A 15,248-nucleotide genomic window follows, 5' to 3' on the forward strand; every position below is an offset into this window, starting at 1 on the left:
ATGAGAACATATGAAAGCTGGTGGTTCCTTCAATATTCCCAGTTAAGAAGTTTTAGATTGTAGTTATTATAGGAATTATAGGACTATTTCTCTCTATACCATTTGTATTTCATATACCTTTGACTATTGGATGTTCTAATAGGTACTTTAGTATTACCAGCCTAATCTCGGGAGTTGATAGGCTTGAAGTCATAAACGGCGCTGTGCTTGAAGCACAGCAAAGAGGTGCTGGTAAATGCAGGAAAGTGCAGTTTGAATGAATGCTTACGAGCCTGTTGCTGCCTACCACCTCTCAGTCAGACTGCTATATCAAATCATAGACCTAATTATAATATAACACACAGAAATACGAGCCTTAGGTCATTAATATGGTCAAATCTGGAAACTATCATTTCGAAAACAAAACGTTTATTCTTTCAGTGAAATACGGAGGCAATATTAGCAGGCAATATTAACTAAATATGCAGGTTTAAAATATATACATGTGTATTGATTTTAAGAAAGGCATCGATGTTTATGGTTACATACACATTGGTGCAACGGCAGTGCTTTTTTTGCGAATGCGCTTGTTAAATCAACACCCGTTTGGCGAAGTAGGCTGTGATTCGATGGTAAATTGATTATATGCAACGTAGGATAAGCTAGATAAACTAGCAATATCATCAACGCTGTGTAGTTAACTAGTGATTATGTTAAGATTGATTTAATGCTAGCTAGCAACTTACCTTGGCTCTTGCTGCACTTGCGTAAAAGGTGGTCAGCCTGCCACGCAGTCTCCTTGTGGAGTGCAATGTAATCGGCCATAATCGGTGTCCAAAAATGCCGATTACCGATTGTTATGAAAACTTGAAATCGACCCTAATTAATCGGCCATTCTGATTAATCGGTCAACCTCTAGTTTATATTTTTGTTCAGTGTATTATTTAGATGTTGATTTCACCTGACATGCATTTGCTTCAGCCTAATTAATAAACTCTACTCTCACTGAAATTAATTGTGATTATGTGACCGACATAATGTAGGAGTCATTCTGCCCATGGTTTGTTGGAATAGATTGGATAAGAGACACAATGAGTCAGTTTGAGTCTGTGCTCATTCACCAATATAGTGCTGAGTTCTCGGCGCAAATTCAATGTCCTGTTTTGGGACTATAATGTCGGTGGCAATGCTGGTTAATAGTGGCGAGGCGGCAGGTACCCCGGTTTTTAAAAGCATTGTTCCAGTAACCAAATGGTCGCTGGTTTGAATCCCCGAGCCGGCAAGCTGGAAAAATCTGATGCAGCCCCCCGCACCTCTCCGATTCTAAATGCGGAAGATACATTTTGGTTGAATGCAACAGACTAGGTATCCCCTTTCCCTTCCCTAAATATTTCCCAGGACCTATAAAGCATCCAGCTGTCTTAAAGGACTACTAACTGTGTAACCATGTATAAACCTTGTTTATACAAAATGACACAATTTACAATGCTAATATTTAACTCTCTCAATAATAAACAATTTAAAACCCACTTAAAGGGTACCTTAATTTAGTGTTATAGATTTTTACGATCCACTATAGAGGACATTTTGAAACATTTTGTTAAGTGGCTAGACATGTAGACTTATATTTAGGTCACTCTGAAGTAAAATCCAATTGAGCTCAACAAACATTCATACATTTTATAGTTAACTAGGTTAATACGCTAACCAGGGAATTCAAACTGCGTGCAGAAGTCCTATAGACACAGCTGTAACTAGATTATTCACTTCTAAGGCCATACAGAGTGCTGTCAAAGTGGGTTCATGTAAGGAGCATCCTCCTTTACAACATCAAATAGGTTACTTCACTCAATGATTCAATTCCAAAGCAACCTACTGTAACGTCCTTGTGCACAAGGACCACTGAGTTTGCCGTAAATAGGCAGGTCGCCATGTAGATAGATAGGTATGTCATATAGAGAGGAAGATATTGTATGTTGATGTTGGGCTCGATTAGAAAACATGCTGGCCAAGGCAAACCGTGGCGGGATGCATAGCTATCTGGATTTGAAGTTGGACTGGGACATCCAACCGTACTCACTTTGGGAAACTCCTTTTTGAAGCAAAAAGGAGCATGTATATGCCCGTCTTCTTTAAAGAAGTGCTTCCAGTGTGTGTGGTGTGTATGTTCGCTCTGCTACTGCCGTTACTGGCTCTGGATTCCTAACAGATGGGAAAGTCTCCGGGTAGACACAGGCATCACAGGAAATGTGATGGCTTTGTGCAGTCAGGCTTTTGATCTTGTCAGTAACAAGTTTCTCCTCACCTGGGAAATTTGGTGTGTACTCAACCCTTGCAGGAGTAAAGACGCTTCCTGAATCTAATATTCCATTTCTCCCACACACACTTTTTATTTGAGGGGGGGCTTCAGACCTTGATATCCACCCCATCTTGTAGCCTACCACCGTTTCCCTTTTCATTGGATAATTGCTACTGCTACCAATACATCAAATCAATGTTTATTGGTCGCATACACAGTTTAGCAGATTTTATAGTGGGTGTAGTGAAGTGTTTTACTGCTCCTAACGGTACAGTAAAATGTTAAGCAAGTACAAAAATAATAACATTTCAGAATGAATCCAATTAACAACCCAAATAACGCTATCAGTAATCCAAGTACAATCTGTTTATGTACACAACAACAAAAAAAACACTAAGAATATGTACAGCAGTAGATATATTACAGTGATCTATGTCAATAATCCGGTATATAAACATGCAATGTGTATAAACAGTTTAACAAAATGCAATGTACAGTAGTAGATATATTAGAGTGAGGTATTTGAAGAATCCAGTATATAAATACAGTGTGAAAAAACTTCTAAAAGAAACAGGAAGTGTTTAGTGTGTATGTAGCCCTTTACACTCATGATGAGAAGCGCCTAAATTGGACTATGTTTTTGATGTTCAGTTACAAGAAGACATGGCGTCATACACTTGGTTGTTCTGAACAGAATGAGCCTATCCTTGTCTATTGTGAAGAAAATCGGAACATACACCTGAACGCACTCATGACTCCTTTCTGTGCGCACCAAAATTACAACCTGTTTGCCTTTTGAAAGCTTAACACTGTAAGATCGCATTTTATAACAGCTAGTCATGCTGGCAATAGAACACAAATGTACATTGAAATGATACTGAGCAAAAATATGAACGCAACATGTAAAAAAATATATATAAATGCAACAGAAATGTTCCATACGCACAAAAAAGCTTACTTCTGTCAAATTTTGTGCACACATTTGTTTACATCCCTGTTATTTTTAGGCTTTCTTCTTTGCCTAGATAATCTATCCACCTGACTGGTGTGGCATATCAAAAAGCTGAATAATCATCATGATCATGACACAGGTGCACCTTGAGCTGGGGACAATAAAAGGCCACTCTAAAATGTGCAGTTTTGTCATACAATTTTTTTTACAATAACATGCTACAGATGTCTCAAGTTTTGAGGGAGAGTGCAATTGGCATGCTGACTGCAGGAATGTCCACCAGAGCGGTTACCAGAGAATGTAATGTTCATTTCTCTACCATAAGCCACCTCCAACTTAATTTTTGAGAATTTGGCAGTACGTCCAACCGGCCTCAGAACTGTAGACTATGTGTAACCATGCCAGCCCAGGACCTCCACATACATCCGGCTTCTAAGATGGCTAGCCAGCTAAATTAGATAGCTAGCCAGCTAAATTAGCTAGCCATCTAGCTAAGCTAATTGAATCTGCATGCACTTTTATACTGTCCTACAGTTACAAATAACAACACTTCCATTCAAAGTATTAAATAGCATCCTACATGTGGGCTCTAGTTCGTTATAGCATATACTTCTCATTTAACTTTTAATTATTCAATAATTTTAATCCCATCTTCCATTAATTAGATAATCTCCTAATTTGCTTTGCTACACAAGGAGAGTCTATGATTGTATTATACAATGGGTGGGTCTAATCCTGGATGCTGATTGGTTAAAACCGCATTCCAGCCTGTGTCTTTTCCACAAATTACCACCGGTTGAAGCTATGATGTTGAAATGCCTATTTACTTTGTTACAGCTCACTGCGCAATCCACTGTCATCAGCCCAGCCAGGCAGTTTTTATATCTGATCTCCACTATGAAAAGCATCTAGCCATTATCTCCCATTTCTTTCAGATTGGCATTTAAATTTCAACAGTGGCGATTTGTATAAACTTTGCTCTCTGTCTCTCCGTCATTTGCAACATTGTTTCAATATCCAAATTCGATCTCCAGTTGTCCCATAGTAATGAACGTGTTGGGAGTCGGGCCACTCCAAATTATGAATCAGCTGGAATCGTTTTTATGGATATATACAAAGAAAAGTCAATAGAAAACAGGTCAAACGAAACTAAATGCAGCTAGTTTGCTGTCTTTCCAGCTTCAGTTTGAAGTGATTGTGTTAGCTGTGTTGTTGGCTATGTCCTTAGATCAACAGTGTCTTGACAATAGAGCACATTGTCTATTCCAGGCAAAATCGCGCATCATAGCTCATTGTTATGGACGTATCCAAATAAATAGAAAACAGCTTAAACAAACACAAATGCAGATACTTTGCTGTTATTCTGGCTGAACTGTTTGACGTGACTGTAAGTTAGCCGTTGTTGACTAGCTTAACCGAACCGATAGATCGGACGACCAGCCGGCTTGGGTAGCAACCCTAGATTTGTCTCGGGACTATATCTTGTGGAAGGATGAAATAATATGAATAAATTCAACAATATAACGTTTTTAATGAAAATATGTAAATCATTATTTGAATATGTTGGTAACCTGTTGTATGAAAGTGATAATGCCCTCGAAGCCGGTGTTTGGAGGATATATTGGCATGGTAAAAAAGGAATAGCCTACAATGTTTTTTCAACTCAGATTTACTCACGAGGCAATGGCATACAACATAGCATAGGCATATTTTTTTAATATATTTTATTATATATTCATTCGGGTTCACAGTGCAGACCGAACCAAGGTCCTCGTACCGAACACTTTTGTACCAAACCGAGGTCCTCGTATGGAAGGGTTTGGTACGAATGCATGTACCGTTATAGCCCTAATACTTATGCATATGCTTACCATATTCCTTCTGTAAGAAACATTTACATTTAGCCTCATCCATTTAGGCCAATTCCCATGAGTGGAAAGGGTTCATGTCTCTATACATGGGACAGCTTTGGCTGTGAGTATTATTATTTGACCCTGCTGGTATTCTATGAACGTTTGAACATCATGGCCATGTTCTGTTATAATCTCAACCCCGGCACAGCCAGAATTGCATCTGCATTGCTTGCTGTTTGGGGTTTTAGGCTTGGTTTCTGTATAGCATGTTGTGACATCGGCTGATATAAAAAGGGCTTTATAAATCAATTTGACTTGATTGATTGTGTGTATTCGAGGTCGACCGATTAATCCGGAATGGCCGATTAATTAAGGCCGATTTCAAGTTTTCAGAACAATCGGAAATCTGTATTTTAAAAAAAATTACACCTTTTATTTAATCTTTATTTAACTAGGTAAGTCAGTTAAGAACACATTCTTATTTTCAATGACGGCCTAGGAACGGTGGGTTAACTGCCTTGTTCAGGGGCAGAACGACAGATTTTTACTTTGTCAGCTCGGGGGATTCAATCTTGCAACCTTACAGTTAACTAGTCCAACGCTCTAACCACCTGCCTCTCATTGCACTCCACGAGTGCCTGTTACGCGAATGCAGTAAGTCAAGGTAAGTTGCTAGCTAGTATTAAACTTATCTTATAAAAAACAATCAATCAATCATAATCACTTGTTAACTACACATGGTTGATGATATTACTAGTTTATCTAGCGTGTCCTGTGTTGCATATAATCGATGCGGTGCGTATCGTTGCTCCAATGTGTACCTAACCATAAACATCAATGCCTTTCTTAAAAATCAATACACAGAAGTATATATTTTTAAACCTGCATATTTAGCTAAAAGAAATCCAGGTTAGCAGGCAATATTAACCAGGTGAAATTGTGGCACTTCTCTTGCGTTTATTGCACGCAGTGTATATGCAACAGTTTGGGCCGCCTAATTTGCCAGAATTTAACAGGACTATTTAGACTAATGGATGCCACCCCATAGATCAAATATGGAACGGTTCCTTATTTCACTGAAAGAATAAACGTCTTGTTTTCGAGATGATAGTTTCCGGATTTGACCATATTAATGACCTACGGCTCGTATTTCTGTGTGTTATTTTATAACTAAGTCTATGATTTGATAGAGCAGTCTGACTGAGCGATGGTAGGAAGCAGCAGGCTCGTAAGCATTCATTCAAACAGCACTTTCTTGCGTTTTGCCAGCAGCTCTTCGTTGTGCGTCAAGCATTGCACTGTTTACGACTTCAAGCCTATCAACTCCCGAGATTAGGCTCGTATAACCGATGTGAAATGGCTAGTTAGTTTTTGGGGTGCGTGCTAATAGCGTTTCAAACGTCACTCGCTCTGAGACTTGGAGTGGTTGTTCCCCTTGCTCTGCATGGGTAACGCTGCTTCGAGGGTGGCTGTTGTCGATGTGTTCCTGGTTCGAGCCCAGGGAGGAGAGAGGAGAGGGACGGAAGCTTTTCTGTTACACTGGCAATACTAAAGTGCCTATAAGAACATCCAATAGTCAAAGGTTAATGAAATACAAATGGTATAGAGAGAAATAGTCCTATAATTCCTATAATAACTACAACCTAAAACTTCTTAACTGGGAATATTGAAGACTCATGTTAAAAGGAACCACCAGCTTTCATATGTTCTCATGTTCTGAGCAAGGAACTTAAACGTTAGCTTTCTTACATTCTTACACTTTTACTTTCTTCTCCAACACTTTGTTTTTGCATTATTTAAACCAATTTGAACATGTTTCATTATTTATTTGAGGCTAAATTGATTTTTATTGATGTATTATATTAAGTTAAAATAAGTGTTCATTCAGTATTGTTGTAATTGTCATTATTACAAATAAATACATTTAAAAAAATCGTCCGATTAATCGGTATTGGCTTTTGCTGGTCCTCCGGTATCGGCGTTGAAAAATCATAATAGGTCGAGTGTGTATGTGCGTGTGTTTGAGCATGGGTATATGTGTATATGTGAGTACAGGAGTCTTCTGGTTTGTTCCGGTGGCCTCCCTAAAGATGACGCCTGATGGCATCTGATGGTCCCAAAGAAACGTTGTTTCATTACACATCATTACAGTGTTAGCGAGCCCATTAAGACCCTTAATGGTGAACTACTGATCCATGCACAGCTCTTTGTCTGTTGGCAAGGTACGGATACCCACAAACAGTGTATGAGGTGTGTGTGTGTGAGTTTTGTGACTTTATCTTTGTCTCTTACTACAGGAGATGTTGTGATGGCTGTTCAAGAGTCTGATGGCCTGGAGATTGAAACTGTTTTTCAGTCTTTCAATCTCGGTTTTGATGCACTTGTGCATTCTGAAATATTCAGGCCCCTTCCCTTTTTCCACATATTGTGATGTAACAGCTTTATTCTAAAATGGATTAAATTAAATTGTTTACTCATCAATCACAACACACAATAACCCATAATGTCAAAACAAAAACAGGTTTTTAGAAAATGTTGCAAATGTATTAAAAATTAAAAACAAATATCTTATTTACATAAGTATTCTGACCCTTTGCAATGAGACTCGGAATTGAGCTCAGGTGCATCGTGTTTTCATTGATCATCCTTGAGATGTTTCTACAACTTGATTGGAAATTCAATTGATTGGACATGATTTGGAAAGGCACACACCTGTCTGTGTAAGGTCCCACAGTTGACAATGCATGTCAAGGCAAAAATGAGGTGGAAGGAATTGGCCGTAGTGCTACAAGACAGGATTGTATCAATGCACTGATCTGGGGAAAGGTACCAAAACATGTCGCAAGCATTGAAGGTCCTCAAAAACAGTGACCTCCATCATTCTTAAATGAAAGAAGTTTGGAACCACCAAGAGTCTTCCTAGAGCTTGCCACCTGGCCAAACTGTGGAATCGTGGGAGAAGGGCCTTGGTCAGGGAGGTGACCAATAACACGATGGTCACTCTGACAGAGCTCCAGAGTTCCTCTGTGGAGATGGGAGAACCTTACAGAAGGACAACCATCTCTGCAGCACTCCACCAATCGGGCCTTTATGGTAGAGTGGCTAGATGGAAGCCGCTCCAGTAAAAGGCACATGACAGCCTGCTTGGAGTTTGCCAAAAGGCACCTAAAGGACTCTTCTTTTTTTTCTTCTTTGCAACGCTGCCTAGAAGACCAGCGTCCCCTCTTCACTGTTGACGTTGAGACTGGTGTTTTGTGGGTACTATTTAATGAAGCTGCCAGTTGAGGACTTGTTTCTCAAACTAGACACTCTAATGTACTTGTCCTCTTGCTCAGTTGTGCACCGGGGCCTCCAACTCCTCTTTCTATTCTGGTTTGTGCCAGTTTGCACTGTTCTGTGAAGGGAGTAGTACACAGCGTTATACGAGATCTTCAGTTTCTTGGCAATTTCTTGTAATGGAATAGCCTTCATTTCTCAGAACAAGAATGGACTGACGAGTTTCAGAAGAAAGTTATTTGTTTATGGATATTTATAGCCTGTAATCAAACCCACAAATGCTGATGCTCCAGATATTCAACTAGTCTAAAGAAGGCCAGTTTTATTGCTTCTTTAATCAGCCCAACAGTTTTCAGCTGTGCTAACATAAATGCAAAAGGCGATTCTAATGATCAATTAGCTAATCCAAGTTTATCATTTTAAAAGGCTAACACAACGTGCCACTGGAACACAGGAGTGATGGTTGCTGATAATGGGCCTCTGTACGCCTATGTAGATATTCCATAAAAAAATCTGCCGTTTCCAGCTACAATAGTCATTTACAACATTAACAAGGTCTACACTGTATTTCTGATCAATTTGATGTTATTTTAATGGACAAAAAATGTGTTTTTCTTTAAAAAACAGGGACATTTCTAAGTGACCCCAAACTTTTGAATGGTAGTGTATATTTTTTACATTGTTTGGAAACAGATATGTGACACGTATTAATGCCAAAATAACATGCAAAAACAGGCAAGCCCCCCCCCCCCCAAAAAAAATGTTGGGTTTTGTTTTATTTGTTGTTGCTAAAATATGGGGCTCAAAACAGACCGCTCCCTGACCGAGTATGTTATGTTTCAAGCAGACCACCATAGTCCTTCTGCCCAAGAAAACGAAGGTAACCTGCTTAAATGCTACCACCCCATAGCAGTCATGTAGGTAGCCATGAAAAGTCAGTCAGTTATTTCACATTGATTTCCTTAAGGAAAGCCCCAGGTCCAGTCCCCTCCGAAAGTCTTTGACAGACAGGTAAGCATTTCGCTGTAAGGTCTACCTACACCTGTTGTATTCGGCACGTGTCAAATGAAATTTGATTTGATAACGCTTAAATGCTTTAATCCATTAAACATGAAATTTGAATAGGCCTCTCGGTCCAACCATTGAAAATCTGTGTATTTTGTTCAGATTAATCGACAGAGGCAAGCAAACACTTGTTTGCTGCATTGTGGCTGCATCGTAAAGTCTCAGTCCACAGAATAAGGCATCCATTATGGATGGAGTTTTAGGGGTTTTAGACTGGGTTTCTGTATAAGCACTTTGTGACATTTGCTGATGTAAAAAGGGTTTTATAAATACATTTGATTGATTGATTGATTGATAGCACATGCGGTCTGTGGCAACATAATTGGGGAGGACAGCCATTGTGTTAATGGCCGGAGGGAAATAAGTGGAATGGTATCAAATACATCAAACACATAGTTTCCATGTGTTTGATGCCATTCCCTTCACTCTGTTCCAGACATTATTATGAGCTGTCCTCCCCTCAGCAGCCTCCACTGATTGATAGAGCCTGTAATGCATGCACTTTCTTAAGGTGGCTACGCAGTCTTGTCCATGGATATCTTTTTCTACATTTTGCTACATTGCCATGGCAGCCAGCTGTGAGGCCCTCACCCCTCCAACCCCCCACAACCCTGTGTAGACAATCAGGACAGAGATGGAACAAAGTCTTAATGTGTGTGTGGTTGTGAGCATGCTGCACATGTGTTCTTGCATACATGTGTGTTTATAGAAGTGTTGGCTAATGGAAGATACGTGGGTGAGGTCACTCCTGGACTTCTCATATGGCTATGCTTGTTTTTAGAGCGTGTCCATCTCATCCGCCAATGTGTGCTTGTCTGTTGGCTTTTCCAGCTTTGAGATATTTAGATTGACGTCAGTGAATTTGATTAGAAAAGATCATCTCTGTGGTCAAGATGATCCATGCATACACTGCAAGAGTGTAAGCCAGATTGTCACTAGGATAACTCTCTCCCCAACATGATTATGCTTTTCTTCACATATTCAAATAGGGGATCAGGGCCGCCCTAGCCTTTTTGGAGCCCTAAATGAGATTTGGTTGGGGGGCACATTGCATTCAAAACATTTGAGAATAATTCAAGTTTTAAAGTACATTTCCTGCAGTTCTACCCATTTGCCATGGGGTGGAGAGCCATTTTGTTCAGTTTCAAAGCTGTGCCTGCGAGCTGGCCCTGTAGGAGATCAGTGCCTGTGCTTGTTGCTGGTACTCTATGTTCCTGTCACAGTGAAGATAGATAGCGTATCTCTACAGGTAGCAATCACTTAAGTCTCAATCCTCTCTCTTGTATCTCCCTCCAACTCCCACACTCCTTCTTTCAATCTCTCGCTCTGACCATCCCTCTTTCTTGTCCGATTCTTGTCCCACTTACGTGGGCTCTGCAGCTTCAAGGAACAAATGCAACGCTTGCTGGTGAATATGTAACGTAAAAATGTTCTAATTGGTGACAAAAATCATTATCGTGGCATTATCGACGCTTTAGCGGTACCCCCACACATATAATCACAGTGCCCATCATTTAATCTGAAGCTGAGGCAGCATCCTTCAGCAGCATCCTGCCATATGACCACATGTTTAGCTATTTTGCTATTGTGCATTTTACTGATCTCTTCTTCCTAAGTATTTGTGTGTGCTGTATGATGTTGTTCTGTCTTTTTTTGGGATGGTTCCCATGTGTTTTGGAAGCATTTTGGCAAGTCCAGGCTGGCCCATTTTGTAAACATTGAAATGTTTGTGGACCAACAGTCTTTCCTGTATATACGCCTTTCTGTAAATCTGATTCAGTGAGAGTAACACGCGTCTCTGGACAATCGCACAGAGTCTAGTATGTAGCCATGGAAACCTGAAGTCTCCTCTTTGGTGAAAGCAAGCACGTTTTTCATTGGGGGGCATAGTTAAAAGAGTACAAACACTGATCCTACTGAACTAGAATGAGAGATTATATGTATATGACTGGTCCATCCATTACCAATGACTCCAACATGTATTTACAACAGGCGTTCCATCACAACCATCCATCTACGTAGGGCCCTACCTACACTGTGGCCTGAGAGTTGGAGAGCTGCATTCAGATGTGGTTTTCAGCGCCAATGTATTATGGTCCAGTCATTGTGTAACATTATTTGTTGATTGTCCCTTTCTTTCTACATGTCATGTCTGGTCTTTGTCAACCCAGTGCTTTGGCCCTGCTGCAGATACTCTGTCTCCTTTCATCTGTAAGCTTAGGTCCCCACAGAGGCCCAAAGATAGAAGCACATCCCCTGTTCTTCCCTCAGAGACTGGCCCGGAGAGAGAGAGAGAGCGAGATGAGGTGTTTGGGAGGATAGACGAAGTCACAAAATGCATTTAGCAGTAGAGATGGAAAGTGGTTTTTGGCTGAGGCAGGGGAATAAGGGAGATGAAGAGGCTGCTATACTGAGATATAATAAACTCTAATTCTGTTCAATTAGATATGCTCCTAATGAATGGGGCTTTGTTTTGTTTTGGGTTGTTTGTGTTTGGGTATGTGGTAGCTGAACAGACTTGACAAGCACCAAACCACAAATGTAAAGTCTGATGAGCATCATTATTCTGTGCTATTCTGGTAGGGTAGGCATGATTCATCTAATTTTTCAAGAGGTTTGGGGTTTGTTTTGAATATAAAGACCAAGGAAAGAGTAAATGCCGAGAGGGGCTCAGACAAGGGAGCGTTCTTTACAGCAGACACAATAACTTGAACGACACAAAAGCTTTCAAATCAAACACTGTCATGAAGTCAAAAACCCAGGTAAATGTCAGTATCTCTATTGCCGGGAATGCCATGATGCCTGTGTGTTATAAATGCCCAGTCTGTTGAATCACACCCTCACTTATATTATCTCCTCTCTCTCCTCCAGCTGTCCACCACTTTCTGAACAGCGGTGTGTTGGTGTCTCAGGAGGACAGGGACCTGGAAACAAGCAGATAGGGAGCAGGAGCTACAGGGGCTACGGTGTCTATCTGCTCCTCAGTTCCCCTGTGAGGCTGTCTTTGTGTCAGGGATCGAGAGGTGGACACACACACAGACAAGGACTGTCTAACAGCAGGACTGCACCACTTTGCAGGGCACTGGAGCGACACTGGGCGGAAGGTTAGCATCTGGCTGGCAGAGAGAGGGAAGAGAGTGGATAATGTGGTGGGCAGGCGACTGCATTGCTGAGATTACAGATTAGGGAGAGCAGCAGGTCAGGGCACATCATCCTGACAAAGCCTGCACTTCCACCAACACTACACAGCAGAATTCAATTAAACCCTACAGCTACTGGCAGGCAGTGGCCCAGCCTCACATACACTCACACACAATTATACAAAGAATCTCCACTGCTGGACAGCTGCTGAGCCCCCCTTCCCTCTTGTCCTGTTTGATGTTCAGTGCCAGATGGGATTTTTTCTTCTGATTGATTTGTCTTTTTTCAATCCAGTCACTCATAGCCTCAGTTCCTTTCAGGGCATTCATTGGTAAGCCCTTTTAAGGTCCTCGTATCTACTTTTCTTAAGACTCTGTGGCAATCCTCTTTGTCATTACGGCCAGAATGTTTTGATTACTTTAGGAGCTTTTACAGTATTGCTTTTTCTCTGACTGAAGAGCACTGGAATTCTGATGGTCGCGCAGACTTTTTGAGGCCACACTGCGATGAATATTTGTGCCCATATTCTCCTGTCAATCAGACTTGACATGTCCAGAGAGCTCCTCCCCCAGACAGACAGACAGAACGTGGATGCAGAGCATCTGAAGGGCTGGTAGATGCTCAGTCTGCCACACAGAGACACACACCACTCACAGCCTCTATGACAACTAGACTACAGGACACCTGGCCCTACGTTCTAGCGGAGGAGAACACAAAGTCCTGAGTAGCTCTGCTCTTTCTGCAAGTCTCAGAAACTCCAAAGTGGATCTTCTGACAGAAAAAAAATCAAGCTCGCGCGAGACGGGCAGAGAAGTGAGAAGAGGGAGGGAGAGGAGGAGACGTGTTATTTGTTCAGGTTGACTAGAGACTCGATGGAGCTTCTTTCATGCCAGCCTGCCTGCAGTCGCCGCCGCCTTTTACCCTCCTTCTCCCGTCTAGCCCGCTAGAGCATACTACTCAGAAGACTGCTTCAGCACTTGACAGAGGACCTCCAAACACCAGGGCGGGCTACTCACATGGACGGCTGAGATGACACTAATGACTCGCTACCTGACTTTTACTATGGATATCACTATAGGTGGGACTGCTAACACAGCGTGATAAGCTCTGACAGTTTCTCAGACTCTAGCAGTGTACAATTTGTGCAGAGTTCATCAGAGTTTTGTATGTGCAGGCACTGCTGGAGCTCCCATCCAGGACTGGAGCAGTGCAGGGAGTGAAGAGCCGGGCTGGTGGGTGTGAAGAGCGGCAGCTGCGTGCGGAGAGACGGAGAGTGGGGAGAAGCAACAGACACAGACTCTCTGACAAACTGTTTAGTGTGAGACACTGAGAGACTCTCTGTGGAGCAGCGGCTCTCCCTCTCTCTGTCTGTGGCGCTGGGAGAGTGTTCTCTCTGAGCCAGCGTGAGCCAGCCAGCACACTGAGTGGAGCTGAGGCCAGCAGGGTGGGGACGGTGGCAGGAAACAGCGCATGGAATTGGGGGGGCCGGGTGCCCTCCGTCACCCAGCACCGGGAGGGGCACTGGGGCTGGGTGTGGGGCAGCCCTGGAGGGGTGAGGGTCCAAAGATCAGGGGAGCTGAGGCCCATGTTGACAGGCGGGACCAGCGTGGAGAGGGGTGGTCGAATGGCAGGGGCCAGGGCCGGCGGAGGGGGCATGCGGTGCTCATTGAGGGTGTGGGTTCTGCTGGGCTCCCTGGGCCTTGTCTTTCTCACCTCCCTCTTCTTCTCCATCTCTCTGAGGGGGGGCGTTGGCCTGCCCTACCTGGAGCCCCCCGGGTGGGAAAAGTCCAGCCGAGTAAAACTAGTGCCCAACTACTCTGGTGTCCACCAGCTGGGCCCACTGGAGAGCACCCAGCAGCAGAAGACATGTGCCTGTCCCCGCTGTGTGGGGGACCCTGGGGTGTCGGACTGGTTTGATGAGAACTACGACCCGGACATCTCCCCCGTGTGGACACGGGACAACATCCAGCTGCCTTCAGACGTCTACTACTGGTGGGTGGTAAGTGATCCAGCTGAACAGCTTCTATGTTTTACTTCATTTTACCATCCTCTATTCTTCTGCTCTCCCTGGAAAGAATGAGAGCAGCTCTGCCAATCACATTAAAGGAAGGCAAGCACATGATGTGTCTGTTAAAGAGGACATTGAGTAATGTCTGAATATTGAAATGAACAAGTCAGACAAAGCTGTAGAGGTCCAGTGGAAAAATATTCCCTGTAAGTCTGTTTGAATTACAGACAGGAAAGCACGCCTAGGTGATTACGTAGCTTAAAGAGGCTGATATTCTTAACAGACGTGAACACTGAAGTAGAAGACGTGTGAGAGAAAGATGCTGACCTGTGAGAAGTACCATTTTTAGAAAACTAAATTAGTTTGTGTTTGGTCAGAAGTTTAACTTATTTAGTGTCACATCCTCGAGTTCCTGGCCTTGCTTTATATATTCTGAACAAAAATATAAACGCAAAAATGTAAAGTGTTGGTCCCATTTTCCATGAGCTGAAATGAAAGAGCCCATATGCATTAAAAGCTTATTTCTCTCAAATGTTGTGCGCAAATTTGTTTACATCCCTGTTAGTGAGCATTTCTCCTTTGCCAAGATAATACATCCACCTGACAGGTGTGGCATATCAAGAAGCTGATTAAACATCATGATCATTACACAGGTGCACCTTGTGCTGGGGACAA

General features: G+C 42.3%; 1 protein-coding gene across 5 annotated transcripts in view; it reads left to right on the forward strand.

Moving 5' to 3' along the window:
• Nucleotides 1-15,248, forward strand: part of LOC110520111 (CMP-N-acetylneuraminate-beta-galactosamide-alpha-2,3-sialyltransferase 2) — a 38,755-nt gene that overhangs the window by 13,772 nt on the left and 9,735 nt on the right. For 3 of the 5 annotated variants that reach the window (XR_016491406.1, XM_021597170.3, XM_090218711.1), the window contains one exon: nt 12,296-14,564. Coding sequence is in view for 3 of the 5 variants with exons in the window: in XM_021597170.3 (XP_021452845.1) it covers nt 14,151-14,564 (414 nt within the window). In the remaining 2 variants the exon portion in view is untranslated. The remainder of the gene's footprint in view (nt 1-12,295; nt 14,565-15,248) is intronic. The other 2 variants (XR_016491408.1, XM_090218742.1) reach the window with 1 other exon arrangement.

The sequence above is a fragment of the Oncorhynchus mykiss genome, chromosome 1 (assembly GCF_057628025.1).
Source record: "Oncorhynchus mykiss isolate SJ-2025 chromosome 1, ASM5762802v1, whole genome shotgun sequence".
Taxonomy (NCBI): domain Eukaryota; kingdom Metazoa; phylum Chordata; class Actinopteri; order Salmoniformes; family Salmonidae; genus Oncorhynchus; species Oncorhynchus mykiss.